The sequence below is a fragment of the Podarcis tiliguerta genome, assembly GCF_965153285.1.
Source record: "Podarcis tiliguerta genome assembly, chromosome: 2".
NCBI classification, from domain to species: domain Eukaryota; kingdom Metazoa; phylum Chordata; class Lepidosauria; order Squamata; family Lacertidae; genus Podarcis; species Podarcis tiliguerta.
The window spans coordinates 76,927-91,597 of NC_139535.1; the positions used below are offsets into that span (position 1 = coordinate 76,927).

A 14,671-nucleotide genomic window follows, 5' to 3' on the forward strand; every position below is an offset into this window, starting at 1 on the left:
CAGGGTTAGGGTTAGGCACCTTGCGTATCTCAGGACACACCTGGTCTGCCCCTGTTGGGTGATAAAATGGAGAGAGGGAGATGGGGTGCTGGGCAATGCCCCCTGCCTGGCACCCTCCCGCCATTTTGGGGAGGGCAGCTTACACCAGCCCCTGCCAGGCTGGCCACGTGGGTGATGATGGGAGTTGTAGTTCAAGGGAGGCCCATCTAGGGAGGCCGCTCCCTGAGAAAAAATGGTTGGGGGCAAGAAAGGATGCAAAGCCAAGAAGAACTGCCCTTCCCAAAGGCCTCCTCCAGAGGAAGCCATGCCTGGGTGGCCTGCTGGGTGACTCTCTCGCACCCGAGTCCCGTGTGATGCCAGGGCTGGTTCTTGGAGTCCATTCTGAGCTTGTGGGGAGCGTCAGCCCCTCCTCGTCCCAGTTGTGGGGCTGCCCTACCTGCTGTCTCAGGAGCCCTTTGGAGGGAGAGGCCAAGCGGGGCCCATATTTTTCTGCAGCCCCTGCCAAGACGGAGGCTGGCGCTGCTGGCTCCCTTCCTGGCCAGGGAAGGAGGCCTTTTGTGCCCCCCACCCCTCCCAGGTGGCCCCAGGGCCCCTCTTCAAGTGGGCCCCGGAGGGACCTGTCCCCCCCTTCCCTGGCAGGGACTTCTTCAGTCAGGCCCCTCGGAAGGAACCAATGAGGCTGAGATTTTTTGGGGGGGAGGGGGATGCTTTCGCCATTGACACACCTCATTTGGATCCCCCCCATGCCTAATAGCGTCAAATACTTTGGGGAAGTAGGTAAAGGGCAAAAGCTTCTAAGTTCAGCTGGTTGCCTTTTCATGCATCAGGCCCCCCAGTTCAAGGTCGGCAGCTCAGAAAGTGGAAGGCCAGCCCCCAAATGGGCAAATTTCGCAGCCATGCAGGAGCACAAGGGGGGGGGGGGGACCCGGACAGGGGGACTCCTGCCTCCCGTGCTAAGATTACTATGATTAGTTGTAATAGTAGGAATGCCATCCGTCTAAGTGCCTTACGGCGATTTCGCAAGAAAGATGCCTTACGCTTTGGCCAAATTCAGAGGATGGGCCAGGGCAGAGGCAGCGCTGCTTCTCCCGCCGCCCCCCCCCCGGGTCATGTGGGGGTAGGATTCCATTGGGAGCACAGCGCTGACGCCCCCCATCAAATATTTGAGGGGGCCACCCCCAAAAAACTGATGGGCATTGCCATTCTTGTTATCAATTATGTGGGGCAGACTTACCTGCCCCCACTATCGTATGCATGTTATTATTATTATTATTATTGCTATTATTAATAATCAAACTTGTATACCCCCCTGCAGCCATAGGTCTCGGGGCGCTTCACCCTGTAGCGCGGCGGGGCTCCGTCATGTGGCGGGGAGTCCCGCCGTCCCGCCTGCGACCGCTGCGTCTGCGCGCAGGAGGCGAGGACGTGGGCGTGGCTTCCCCTGCTGCTGGGCTGACGTAGAGGGGCGGGGTTTTGCCGGCCCGAGGGGCGCGCGAGGCGGCGGAGGCTCCTCCCCTCGGCCCCTCCACTGCGCAGCCGCAGTGCCTCTCCTCGCCGCCGCCGCCGCCTCAGTTTACCTCAGGCGGAGCGCGAGGGCGGAGCTCGGTCGCCGGGGCCGCCGCTTCGCCTTCGCTTCCCACCGGGAGCCGGGAGACGCCCACCCGCCCGGGCGCTTCCGCGAGGGAGAGAAGGAGGTCGGCGGGGGGTGGGCGAGGAAGAGGCCTCGGAAGAAGGGGCGGGAGGCTCGTGAGGAGGGGCGGAGCCTCTGACGCCGGAGGGGCGGAGCCTCTGGGCGGCTGGAGGAGGAGGAGGAGGAGGCGCCCCGGAGGCCAAGGGGGTTCGTCAGCCCCACAATTCCCCGCCACTCGTGGATCCCAGGAGGAGGTTCCTTTTGACTAATGCCTAAGCCCCGGAATATCCCGCTGACGTGGGAATCGGAAGGGGCCCCCAAGGGTCATCCAGCCCCTGCAATGCACGATTCTTCGCATCCACGACAGGCGGCCGCCCAACCTCTGCTCTGGAAGCTCCAAGGAAGGAGAGCCCGCCCACCACCTCCTGAGCGAGACCCTTCCACTGCCAAAAACAGGGTCAGCTGAAGGAAAACTTTTACTTTATATTGATTCACAAATGTGGGAGGAAAGTCCAAGGGGGTGTTCTGCAGCTGGCCGCCCAACCTCTGCTCAGAAACCTCTGTTCCGCTATCAAACAGCTCTAGCTGTCAGAAGGTTCTTCCTGATGTTTCTTCGGAATCTCCTTTCTTGTCACTTGAAGCTCCTGGTTCGAGTCCTACCCTCCAGAGCGGGAGACAGCAGGCTTTCTCCATCTTCCATGCGGCAGCCCTTGAGATATTTGAGGATGGCCATCATATCTCCTCTCAGTCTCCTCCAGGCTAAGCGCATCCAATCCCCTCAAGCGTTCTGCGTAAGGCTTGGTTTCCAGACCCTTTATCATATTCCTCTGCACACCTTCCAGCTTGAGCAGGGAGATGTTAGAAGAGTTGGCTTCACTCTTTCTGGAAACACACTGAGAAATGGGCAACAGCAGAAGAAAGAACTGGCACACGGTTGGCTAGCACAAATATGCTGCATAAAGTACACAGAAGAGGAAGCAAACACTGTCGTTGGTTGTGAGGAAGCTTATACTTCTGAAAATTTTGCAGATGGAGGAAAAACAGAAGAGTCACTAGTGACAGAAGAGCTGGTTGTAGTAAGTTCATACACACTGGGCCATTGTAGGTGATCAGAAAAAGATAAAATTGTTGACAAACCATTTCCAAGCGTTATGCGTTTGAAGATCCATTGCTGCAAGAAATACCTCCGCCTCCTTGGATGACACATAATATCCTTATTTTCCAAGCCAAAAAGTCCCCAATGCTGCCACCTTTCCTCATGGGGAGCTGCTTCACCCCCCCCCGATAATTTCTTTTGCCCCCTTTTACAGACCTTTTCCAGCTCTACAATATCCAGGGCAGATGTGGCCACCTCTCTGCTCACCAAGCAGAGGCCCTGTTCTGGATCCTTGGAGAACCCCACTTTCTACATCCCATCCTCTTTCCTACACTCTGCTTGCGACTAACTTAACCAGTCCTTGACCCGCTGATTCCAGGACTCCTCTAAGCTTACTGGGTGTGTGGGTGTCTTTGGTCAGATACTTTGTTGAAAGCTGCACCGCCCCCCCCTCCAGTCCTCAGTCTCAACATGCCTTCTGCTCCTTAGCTTGCATCCTCCTTGGAGATGCCAGACGGAGGCAGGGGACTCGGGTGCTTGGTCCCCAAGGGCCATCCCTGTGCAGGGAGAGGCAGTGCTCATCTCACAGCAGGCAAAGGGCGGGGTGTTGTGGAGGGAAGTGGGTAGTTGGGCACTGGCTCAGTCCCAGGGGCACCTGCTTCTCTTACTTCATTGGAATCCATGTGTGGGGGGGGCAGCTTGTGGGCCTTATCACCACTGGGACACTCAGATCCCGGAGGCAAGCCAAGGGGAGGACGAAGAGAAGCTTTTGAGGGGGACCAGGGACGTGGGTGGCGCTGTGGTCTAAACCACTGAACCTCTTGGTCTTGCCGATCAGAAGATCAGCGGTTCAAATCCCCATGATGGGGTGAGCTCCCGTTGCTCGGTCCCTGCTCCTGTCAACCTAGCAGTTCGAAAGCACGCCCAAAAGTGCAAGCAGATAAATAGGTACTGCTCCAGTGGGAAGGTAAACGGCATTTCCATGTGCTGCTCTGGTTTCGCCAGAAGCGGCTTAGTCATGCTGGCCACATGAGCCGGAAAAACTGGGGCCAACCTGGCTCCCTCAGCCTGTAAAGCAAGATGAGCACCGCAACCCCGAGTCGCCTTTGACTGGACTTAACTGTCAGGGGTCCTTTACCTTTAAGGTTTGAACTGGAAAAAGATGGGATCGCCTGCCCTGCCCTTCCAGACTGTTCTGCACCCAATTCTAAGGGCTGCAGGCCTTAGGTTCTTGACCTTTAAAGTCCAAACTTCCCCTTGCGGCCAGGACACAGGCTGAGGGCTGCCCCCTGCCAAGGTTGGCTGCCCTGTAATTCCTGGGCTTGAGTCAAGATGCTCCCAGCGGTGTTTAAAGCTCTAAAGGACCCGGCCTCTGAGAGACCACCCCATCCCCCAGACCTGCCTGGGCATTAAAATGAGGAGGGCTCTCAACAGTTGTTCTGGTATGTGTGGGGTGAGTAGGTGGCTCGTGGGAGAGCCTTCTCCACAGTGACCCCTTAGCTGTGGGCTCCCCACCCCCCCGTGCTCCTGGCATCTTAGAATCATAGAGTTGGACTAGACCACAAGGGCCATCGAGTCCAACCCCCTGCCAAGCAGGAAACACCATCAGAGCACTCCTGACATATGGTTGTCAAGCCTCTGCTTAAAGACCTCCAAAGAAGGAGACTCCACCACACTCCTTGGCAGCAAATTCCACTGTCGAACAGCTCTTACTGTCAGGAAGTTCTTCCTAATGTTTAGGTGGAATCTTCTTTCTTGTAGTTTGGATCCATTGCTCCGTGTCCGCTTCTCTGGAGCAGCAAAAAACAACCTTTCTCCCTCCTCTATGTGACATCCTTTTATATATTTGAACATGGCTATCATATCACTCCTTAACCTCCTCTTCTCCAGGCTAAACATGCCCAGCTCCCTTAGCCATTCCTCATAAGGCATCGTTTCCAGGCCTTTGACCATTTTGGTTGCCCTCCTCTGGACACGTTCCAGTTTGTCAGTGTCCTTCTTGAACTGTGGTGCCCAGAACTGGACACAGTACTCCAGGTGAGGTTTGACCAGAGCAGAATACAGTGGCACTATTACTTCCCTTGATCTAGATGCTATACTCCTATTGATGCAGCCCAGAATTGCATTGGCTTTTTTAGCTGCCGCGTCACACTGTTGGCTCATGTCAAGTTTGTGGTCAACCAAGACTCCTAGATCCTTTTCACATGTACTGCTCTCAAACCAGGTGTCACCCATCTTGTATTTGTGCCTCTCATTTTTTTTGCCCAAGTGCAATACTTTACATTTCTCCCTGTTAAAGTTCATCTTGTTTGTTTTGGCCCAGTTCTCTAATCTGTCAAGGTCGTTTTGAAGTGTGATCCTGTCCTCTGGGGTGTTAGCCACCCCTCCCAGTTTGGTGTCATCTGCAAATTTGATCAGGATGCCCTTGAGTCCATCATCCAAGTCGTTGATAAAGATGTTGAATAAGACCAGGCCTAAGACAGAACCCTGTGTTCTAAACTCTTTTAAATCTGCCATGGCTCCCTCCCCTCAGAGGGAATATGAAGGGCAGAGAGGGCCACTTTGGCTTTCTCTGGCTTTTCAGACTCAATGCCTTTCTGTGAGGTGTATAGTTGTATAGTTGCAGATCTTCAGCTGTGGGAATTTTGGTGCTGCTGTGCGTTTTTGTAACATACTTTTAATTATCTGCTGCCTCACCTAACCAGCCCCCCCCCCCCGGTGGTATGGGAAACATCTCGCAACCGGATGAGGCTGACAGGAGCAGCCTTCCAAAACAACATCCTGGGGGGGGCACCTGGGGGGGGGAGGCTGTTATATGCCTTCCTTAGGGGTTATGGTTTTAGTGTTTGGTTTATGGCTTTGGTTTTGATGTGTGCAATTGCAAGGCATCCAGAGAAGGTTTGCTACCAGTAACAGTGGAAAGAAGGAAGGGGCCTGGAAGGGGGGTCGGGGGCCTTGGCAGCTGACCTGCAACTGTGGGCATGGGGGGGGCCCTCCTTTCCAGAGGCTGGTGGGGCTGGCAGTGAGGGCACCCCCTGGGCTGGGGGTCCGGGACTCTGGCCTGTGCTGAAGCCTCAGAGCGGCTTCTCAAGATCTTAGCCACCTTGTTGAGCTTGGCTTCTTCTTCACCCACATTCCCACCCATCTCTTTTAAGGATCTAAATATATCCTGCGCATTCAGAGCACCGATCCTCTGGTCCTTTGGCACCCGGAGGCTGAGGCTGCCGCCCTTTTCTCCTTGGGCCTGGCAAGCCATGCACAGGTTGCAAGTTGCACCTTTTGGGGTGACCTGCTTGTCAGCCCCACACTCTGTAGGGAGCTGAAGCTCCCCTGAGCACACACGTAAATGGACTAGCTTCTAGGACCTCGCTGGGTTTTTCTCGCCACTGGAGGGCAGCACCACATTGCCAGGCGAGGCCCTTATACAACTCCCCATCCTCTGCTCCCCACCCCCATATGGAGATTCCATCCCCGCTCTCCAAATGGAGGCTCAGCTGCAGGAGGAAGGAAGGCGAGGAGGCCCCTCTTCCTCCTCCTTCCAGGTCCCACTGGTCCTCCTTCCGCCTGAGCCCTCCCGGACCACAGAGCCTGCCAGGAGGCTGCTGAGGGCTCCCCAGGGTGGGGTCGTTGCAGCAGCACCCCTGCCTCTGCCAGGGACCTCCTGTAGTTGCCCACCCCACCCCGCCATAGAGGAAAGGGGGCTGAAGAGGCTGTCCCAGCCCCCAAGCCGGTTGGCATCCAGCTTCCAGGGGTGACAAGTGTCCCTCTGGTCAGCAAAAGGAGGAGTCTCCAGCCAAGTTCAAGAAGCAAAACAGCGGCCAGCAGACCTGATCTTTATTTGTTGCAACAAGGCGCAAACACACAAAGATCAGGAGCCCCGAGCCTGGGGCTGCGTGGACTTTTAAGACCTCTCCCCATTTCCCATAATACATTTTTTCAACAGCATCATCAATACATCGCAAATGTCACAAAGTTAGGAGTGTTTGGCGTGTAGAAACATGAGCCCAACACCCAACCCTCTGTTCACCATCCTTGTTCCAGTCACCTTTTAAGTACCTGGACTTAAGTTCCCAAGAACAATAAAAGTATTTACACATCCCCCTAGCTGCAAGGCTTTCCTGTGCTGCTCCTTTGAAAGCATCAGAATTCAATCCGCCATCCCTGGATTTCTGCCGGGGGTATGTGCTGTCCTTGATTGCCTCCTGCCTCCTATTCACACCTTATGGAGGGGCAAGGAGTGTGACCTTTATGTTTAAGGGATTATGGAGGCAGGGGGGCCCTGATTCCCCTCTTCCAGAGGAGATATTAACCACTGGAACCAAGGAAATCGGTCAAACCATTGAATTTTGGTGATAGTTTCTACAGTTTTCTATATTGGATAGTCAGAGGAAACAGTAAGATACATGGTATCTGCTTATTGCTACAATCTTATAGCCTCTGCATGTGCGGTGCTTGTGTAAACGGTGAAGAGAAACGGTCAAGTTCATTCTCCTGGCCTTAGTTTGAGGCTGTGGGGGGGGGGGACTTGGGATATTTGGGGAGTCATCGAACTGCCCTGCCCCATCCCTGGTTTTAACACCTTGCACAGACCACTTGCTCTGCTACAGGAAGAGCCTTGGCTCATTTGGGCGGGGGGGGGGGACTAGGGAGGGAGAGAGTCCTTTCAAGGGTTAGGTTTAAAAAGTGGCACACACTGTTGTGAAAATGGGGCTTCCCTGACCACAGCTGTGTTGTTGGCATCACCAGGTGAGACCCCCCCCATCCCTGCTTGAGACCCTGGAGAGCCACCTGCCAGCCAGGCGGACCAGTGTGGCCTGAGGTGGTCCAAGGCAGCAGCTGCTCCTCTTGCAAGAACGAGCCCTTGATGGCTCCTGGCCAGGACTGCCAGGCTGTGCTTCTGAATGCTAGTTGCTGGAGACTGCTCTTGTGCTTGGTTGCTGCTTGCGTGTTTCCACAATGGGCATCTGCTGGGCTACTGTGAGGACAGAATCCTGGGCGAGGTGGGCCCCTTTGGGTCTGATCCTGCGGGCTTTCCCTCTGTTCTTACGTTCTTACGCTTCCTCTGTCCCTTTGCTTGCTGTTTGGCCCTTAGGGTGGCAGCAATGGCGGCTGTTCTCTTGGGGGTGGTGTTGGGGTAAGGGGGGCTCGCCTTGGATTTGGGGGGCCCCAATGGCTGCCTGATCCTAACCTGTGAACTGGGCCACAGCATGTGTGTGTGTGTGTGCGCATGGTGCCGATCGGGTATTTGCCAGAGGAGGGAGAGGGGCTGGCCAGAGGTGGGGGTGGGAGGGAAGGGGGTGCCCGGGGGCCTTTGCTTAATGCTTCCCTTTCCACTCTGCGCAGATGTGCGAGGAGCCCCTATGCACCGCGCCCAGTACATGCACTCCCCTTACGACCGGCCCTGGAACCCCCGATTCTGCATCATCTCCGGAAACCAGCTGCTGATGCTGGATGAGGAAGAGGTGAGAGGCCGGCAGGTCGTGGGAGAGGGGGGCGTTGGGGGGGGAACGGGGAGGGTGGGGTGGGCATTTTGCTCCCGGGGGGGGCACCGGGGGGGAGCCCATTGGAGGCATTTAAGGCAGCGCATCACCACCATTGCCCAGCCACCCTGAGACATACAGCTCCTACAACTCTGTATGCAATTAAATAGAACTTCCCAAAGACCAAATATGAAAATAAGACTTATATTCCACCAAGTGTCCGTTTCTTTAAATATAGCTTTTACATAATGTATGCAGTAGCAAAATCATATTCAGGTGCAATACAGGAAGTCTCAAAGCCAAAGCTCCATCCAAATATTCCTTCATTCAGTAAAGAGAAAATAATCACTACAAGTGTAATGAGAAGAAGTTGGTGGAGGATAACCCACACACCAGAAAAAGCTGTCCACATCCCCGAGAGTGTTGTAGCTTTCCTCTCAGTCACTCAAACTGCAGTCTCCCAGCTGTGTGAAATCCTGAGATCACTGGATGCCAATCTCTGTGTCCAAAGTCTTCCTCTGGTCGGCCCGCAATGGAACGATAAGACGGCAAAGCACATACTCAAATAGAAAAGTCAGTTCCTTAAAACGGAGAAGGCACTCTGCTCATTGTGTAAGGGTTGTCGCTGCTACATGTAAAGAAACAGACACTTGGTGGAATATAAAGGTCTTATTTTTATATTTGGTCTTTGGGAAGTTCTACAGAACTTGCATACAGAATTGTGTGACTGTTTCTTTATTTCTCTGCATTCCTTAGCATTGTATTTTGCTTGCCCTGAGATGTATGGCAAATTCGTGGAGGAAAGGGCTATTGAGGCTGCCAGCTGCCATGGCTGTGCCCTCCATCCACGGCTGGAGGCAGCAGGAAAGGAGAGTTGCTCTGGGGTTCATAGAGTCATAGAATCACAATACTGCAGAGATGGAAGGAACCCCGAAGGTCATATGGCTGTCCGACCTTTGCTTAAAAACCTTCTGGCAGTTCCCTCCCTGCGAGAAGTGAGGTTACAGGGAGAGGGCCTTCTTGGTGGTGGCACCTGCCCCGTCAAACATCCTCCCATCAGATTCAAGGAAATAAACAACTGATTTTTAGAAGACATCCGAAGGCAGCCCTGCTCAGGGAAGTTTTGAATGCTTGGTGGAAGGCATATAAATAATATTGTTATTATTACCAAGGGAGAGTCCACCACCTCCTGAGGGAGACCATTCTGCTGCCAAGCTCCTCTTATCCTCAGAAAGTAATCTACCACCAGGTGTTGGGGAGAGGAGATAGTCAAAAGAAGCAGGCAATGGGGCAGAAAAGGCTCCTCTTCCCTGGGGTGTGTGTATGTGTGTGAGCAGCCAGAGGACGTGTCAGCAGCAGACATTCAAAGCACACAGCTTCCCTTAAAGAACTGTAGTTCACCTTGCACAGAGCTGCAATTTCCAGCAAACTACAGTTCCCAGGATTCTTCAGGGGGAGCTGTGTGCTTTGAATGCCGGGTGTGGATGTGGCCAGGGTTGGTGCCTTGGCACCCATCGCAGACTCAGTGGTTTGGTCAGAGTCCCGTCGCCCCCCCCCCTTGTTGAGTTGGGGCCTCGTCTTCTGCTTCTGCTTCTCCCCTGGGAGCACCACGTTGGCCCCCGAAGCTGCTTGGGTGTGGGGTGGACTGTGGGGTGGAGCGGGTGGGTCTCGGGGCTCCTTTCCCCTCTGCTATCTCTTGTGCCCTTCTGTCGGCCTTTCTCCTTGGCCAGATCCACCCCCTGCTCCTTCGAGAACGCCAGCGGGATCCCGCTCGGAACAAGCTCCTGCGCCGGACCGTCAGCGTCCCTGTGGAAGGGAGACCCCACCCAGAGCACGGTAGGGACCCCCAGGGGGCGGGCGCTGTGATCGGGGGTGGGCCGTGCACTTTGAGGTCACCTTTTTGCCCCTGCTTTTCCTCTCAGCTGCAAGGAGGGGGTTCTGGGTTCCACGCGGAGGAGCACAGCCTCTGGGGCAGAGGAGGCGGGCAGGAAAAGAGCAAGCCCACCGAGAGCACCTTGAGGGCAGGATCCACCCCATGTCTAGCAGGGTGGCACTTGGGTGTGGGGCTGCCCTCCCCCCGGAGGAGGAATATGGTACCAAAGCCGTTGGTCTGTCTCTGAGATCCACAGGCGACGCTGCCACCCTCCCCTCAGCCAAAATCTCCTTCCTCCAGGGACATTAGAGCACACGGAGCATGTCAAAAGTGCCGTGGGGGTCATGATTACAAACCCATAGATGCCCCTCCAGCACTACCAGGGCCCTCACCAAAGCAGCGTGCTGTGCTCAGGCCACTGGGACCCCCCCCCATCTCAATCCATGCAGGCCCCCCCCCCCAGGAAATTCAACCTCCTTACCTACTCCACTCCCTGCGTGGAGGGTGGTGCATCCCCGGGGATTTGGTGGTGAAAGTGCTCCCAGCACAGGGGGTTGATCCAAGTGATCCACTGTGTGCAGTGGCTTTGATAAAGGCAAATCCCATGCTAGCGATAATTAGGAAAGGAGCTGAAAATAAAACTACAGATGCCGTAATACAAATCTGTGGTGTGACTGCATGTGGAGCCCTGTGTCCTGTTCTGGTCACCTTGCCTCACAAAGGATATCGTAGAGTTGGAAGAGGTTGAGGAAAGGGCCACTGAAGCGATCCAGGCGAGGGAGCGAAGAACGAGAACAGGCGAGGAAGAGACAGGAGAGAAGTTGATAGGGTTATTCATGGCCTGGGAACAACTGGTTGGCCACTGGAAGAAGAGGGTCCTAGGTGGCCTGATCCAGCGGGCTTTTCCTACGTTTCCACGCCAGGCAGTGCCCCAGGCCTCTCTGCAGGGCTGTTGAGAATGTGGGGGGTCTTCAGTCAGTTCTGTCCCTCAAATCCTCCTCCAAAAGCTCCTCCCTGGGTAGGAAAGGGAGGAGCAGAAATTCCCATATAGTGAATGAAATGGTGTGGTCTGAATGGGGCCTGAGCTGGCAGAGGCTGGCCAGGGGGCTCAGGGCCAAGAGGATGTGTCCCTTTCGTCTGCTTGTGTGAAATCACACGGGAGCCCCCCTCCCATGACTCTTGGGGGGTCACTGGGGAAAGGGAGGGAGCTTCTCTTTCCCCGACCAATCCCCTCCTTAACAAACCTGTACCTTAATAATACTTCTAATCCAGAGCAATTTGGGGTGGGGGGTGTTCACAGGTGCCTGCCTCGTTTTCCCTTCTGCGTAGAGTTGCCATATGTCCTGAAAATCCCAGACACGTCCTCTTTTGGGGGACCAACATGCCTGACTGGGGAGAATTTTATATTTTAAAGGAAATGTCTGGGTTTTTTGGGGGGGGGTATTTTATTTATTTATTAGTCTCAGGCTGGCAGCGGTTTTTGGGCTGTCCTCTTTTTTGCTCTTCAGGATAGGACAGCCTACTTCTGCGGTGATGTCTGCCCAGTCACTGCTCCTTAGGGGACTCTCCTTCCCTTCCCCGTGTCCACCCCCTGCATGGGTCGCCATGGGGTGAAAGTCCCCCTCAACTACCCCATGGAGATTTCACTTGGGCTCCCCACACAAGTGCCACCGTGGGGTGAGAGGGGGCAGTAGATAATGGAGTTGGGGTGCCCCAGATTAGCTGGGGACACCCAGTTGTTCAGGGTGTGGGAGACAAAGAAGGGATTTTGAGGCGCCCCAACATGATCTCTCCAACGTGGATGGGTGGGTGGCACTGGCATTGTGGTGGGGTGCAGGGAGAGGGGTCGCGTGGGGCCCGGAGGTGGTGGAAGTGGGCCCACAGGGACATCTTTGGGCATATAGGCAGTACAAGGAAGACGAGGGTGCTGCTGAACAAAGCGCTGGTCCCTGAGCAGCCACAGCCAGGGCTTCTGGTCAAAGGGCATGGTAGGACCTGTGGGCAGAGTGTCTGTTCCGCATGCAGAAAGTCCCAGGTTCAATGCCACGTGGCATTTATAGGGGCAGACAAACCCATGGCCTGGCTTGGTGGGGAGACAGCTGCTCTGCAGTGCCGATTGTGCCCCCTCCCTGGAATCCTAGAGAAAGCCAGCAGGCAGGGCAGGCTGGAGTGAGCTAGGTGGACTGACTCAGGATACGTTCCTCGCCTCGCCCTTCAAGACACCATCCCAAAGGGACCCCAAGTGTTCCCTGAGGACCCTGCCCTGGCCCCACTGCAAGGGCTCAGGGGGAGTTGCAATGTGCCCTCGTCCCATGGCCGCTTGGTGGCTTGTGTGGACAGACTGGGGTTTGGATCTGGTCTCTGGAGAGGCAAAATAACCAAGGCCATGGAGGAGGAGGAGGAGGAGGAGGAGGAGGAGGAGAGGAAGAAGCAGCCCTGCTGAAGCAGCACCAGCATGGCTTCTGCAAGGCCCAGGCCCATCTCACAAACCTATTAGAGATATTTGAGAGTGTCAATAGCTCAGTAACAACAAAACAACAACAACAACAACAACAACAACAACAATGTATGCCCTCCCGAACCAAAGCCGGGCTCAGAGCGGCTAACAACAATAAAAGTAACACAGCATTCTAAAATCAATTTATTTTAAAACCAATTCACTTCTATAGACAGAGGGGATTTGGTGATGGGCACCTTGGACTTCCAGCTAGCTTTGGGCAGAGTGATGTATGGGGGGGGGGGAGAGGATCTTAACTTCACATACACACTCCTGGGGTCTGAACGGGAGGTGACAGCCCAGGAGCGAGACCTTGGGGTCATAGCAGGGACCATTACCATTATACAAATTGATGGTGCAGCTGCATGTGGAGCCCTGTGTCCTGTCCCGGTTGCCTCAGCTCAGAAAGGATATTGCAGAGTTGGAAAAGGTTCAGGAAAGTGACCCGGGGATGGAGCAGTCCCCTGGGAAGAAAGGGACTTTTAGGGTAGAAAAAAGGCAAGTGAGAAGTGAGATGGTTGGGTGTTGGTGAAGTTATTGGGTCCTGCTCCTTCCCTCTGGGACACCTGGTCGCCCCCCTTGAGGAGAGCAGGGTGCTGGGCCAGGTGGGTCCCCTTGGTTTGAGGCCTGGGACATTTGCAGGGGAACCAAAATGCTTGCTGACAAAGCTGTTGTACTGCCAACCATACTGTACGCTTGTGAAACACGGAGCACTTGTAAACGCCACCTCCAACTCCTTGAAAGATTCCATCAATGGTGTCTCCGGAAAATTTTACACATCACTTGGGAAGACAGGCGAACTAATAGCAGTGTGCTGGAAGAAGCAAATATCACTAGTGTGGAAGCAATGATTCTTCAACATCAACTTCATTGGACTGGTCATGTTGTGCGGATGCCTGATTATTGTCTTCCAAAGCAACTACTCTATTCCGAACTTAAAAATGGAAAGCGTAATGCTGGCGGTCAACAAAAGAGGTTTAAAGACTGTCTCAAGGCAAATCTTAAAAAATGTAGTATAAACACCAACAATTGGGAAACACTAGCCTAAGACGAAAGGGAGAGACGTGCTAAGAGGAAGGCACGCTTGGCAAATCCACCCCGTGATCAGCTCCTGCCCAGAAACCTCTGTCCCCACTGTGGAAGGACGTGTGGATCCAGAATTGGCCTCCACAGTCACTTACGGACTCACTGCTAAGACCCTGTTCACGGAAGAGACTCTTCCTCGGCTACGAGGGATCGCCCAAAGCAGCAGCATTTGGCTTGTTCAGAAAAGGGAAGGGGAAGCGCCAGAAGCCTTTTTCTGGGTGAATCCCCACCCAAAGGGGTCACCCATGGGTGCTCTTTCTTCCTGGGGAAGCTGACGGAGGCCCCACGCCTAGGAAGAGTGTGAGAGTGTGTTGGGGGGACCCTGGCTGGGCTTCAGCTGCAGCCCCCGCCCTCGTGACCCACTGGCAGCAGCTTCTCAGCTATTCACTCCAGAGCCCCCCACCCGCGTCCCATCCCATAATAGTGAGTTCCATTGAAAGGTAACGGCTCCTGGGCGCTTGACAACTGTTGCTATAGGAACCCTCTCTCCCTCTGGCTGCCTTCCCAGGCAGCCCTATTCAGAGCTGGGTCTCCGTGGGTGTTGCTGTTCCGTGGGGCTGCGAGGGACCCAGGAGTCCTGGCTCAAACGCCCTCCCTGCGGGGAGCTGCGGGGAGAGGGGGAGCGTTGAGCCCTGCGCCCTGCAGTGGAGGGCTTTGTTCCAGGCCCCCCCCCCCCCGACAGAGGACGGGGAGTCCTGCTTCTTCCCCCAGGTCCCCTGCCCTGGCTCCCCATGGGCCCCCTCTCCGGGGATGGGGGTCTTTGGGCTCCGGCCTGCACCCTCCTCTCCTACGGGGCTTGTGGGGAGGGGGCAGTGTGTGTGCCCTTCGCTCCCCTCCCTCTTCATCCTCCCTTCCCCCCTTTCCTGCTCGAGGTTTAAAAAAAGATTTTTGTCTCCCTGAGAAGTTGGCTTAAAAGGTTTCCATGGAAACTCCAAGAAGAGATGAAGGGGAGAGGCAGCCGGAGACAGGCGGAATCCGGGGACATGCCCCCCCCAACACGCACACGCGA

The 14,671-nt window shown here is 55.0% G+C and overlaps 1 protein-coding gene across 7 annotated transcripts in view; it reads left to right on the forward strand.

Moving 5' to 3' along the window:
• The window catches only part of SYNGAP1 (synaptic Ras GTPase activating protein 1), a 56,830-nt gene that overhangs the window by 4,855 nt on the left and 37,304 nt on the right, over positions 1-14,671 (forward strand). For 6 of the 7 annotated variants that reach the window (XR_014507519.1, XM_083424669.1, XM_083424672.1 and 3 more), the window contains exons 2-3: positions 8,070-8,188; positions 9,937-10,042. Coding sequence is in view for 6 of the 7 variants with exons in the window: in XM_083424669.1 (XP_083280795.1) it covers positions 8,070-8,188; positions 9,937-10,042 (225 nt within the window). In the remaining variant the exon portion in view is untranslated. Of the gene's footprint in view, positions 1-2,079; positions 2,707-8,069; positions 8,189-9,936; positions 10,043-14,671 lie in introns of those variants that run through there. The other variant, XM_083424671.1, reaches the window with a different exon arrangement.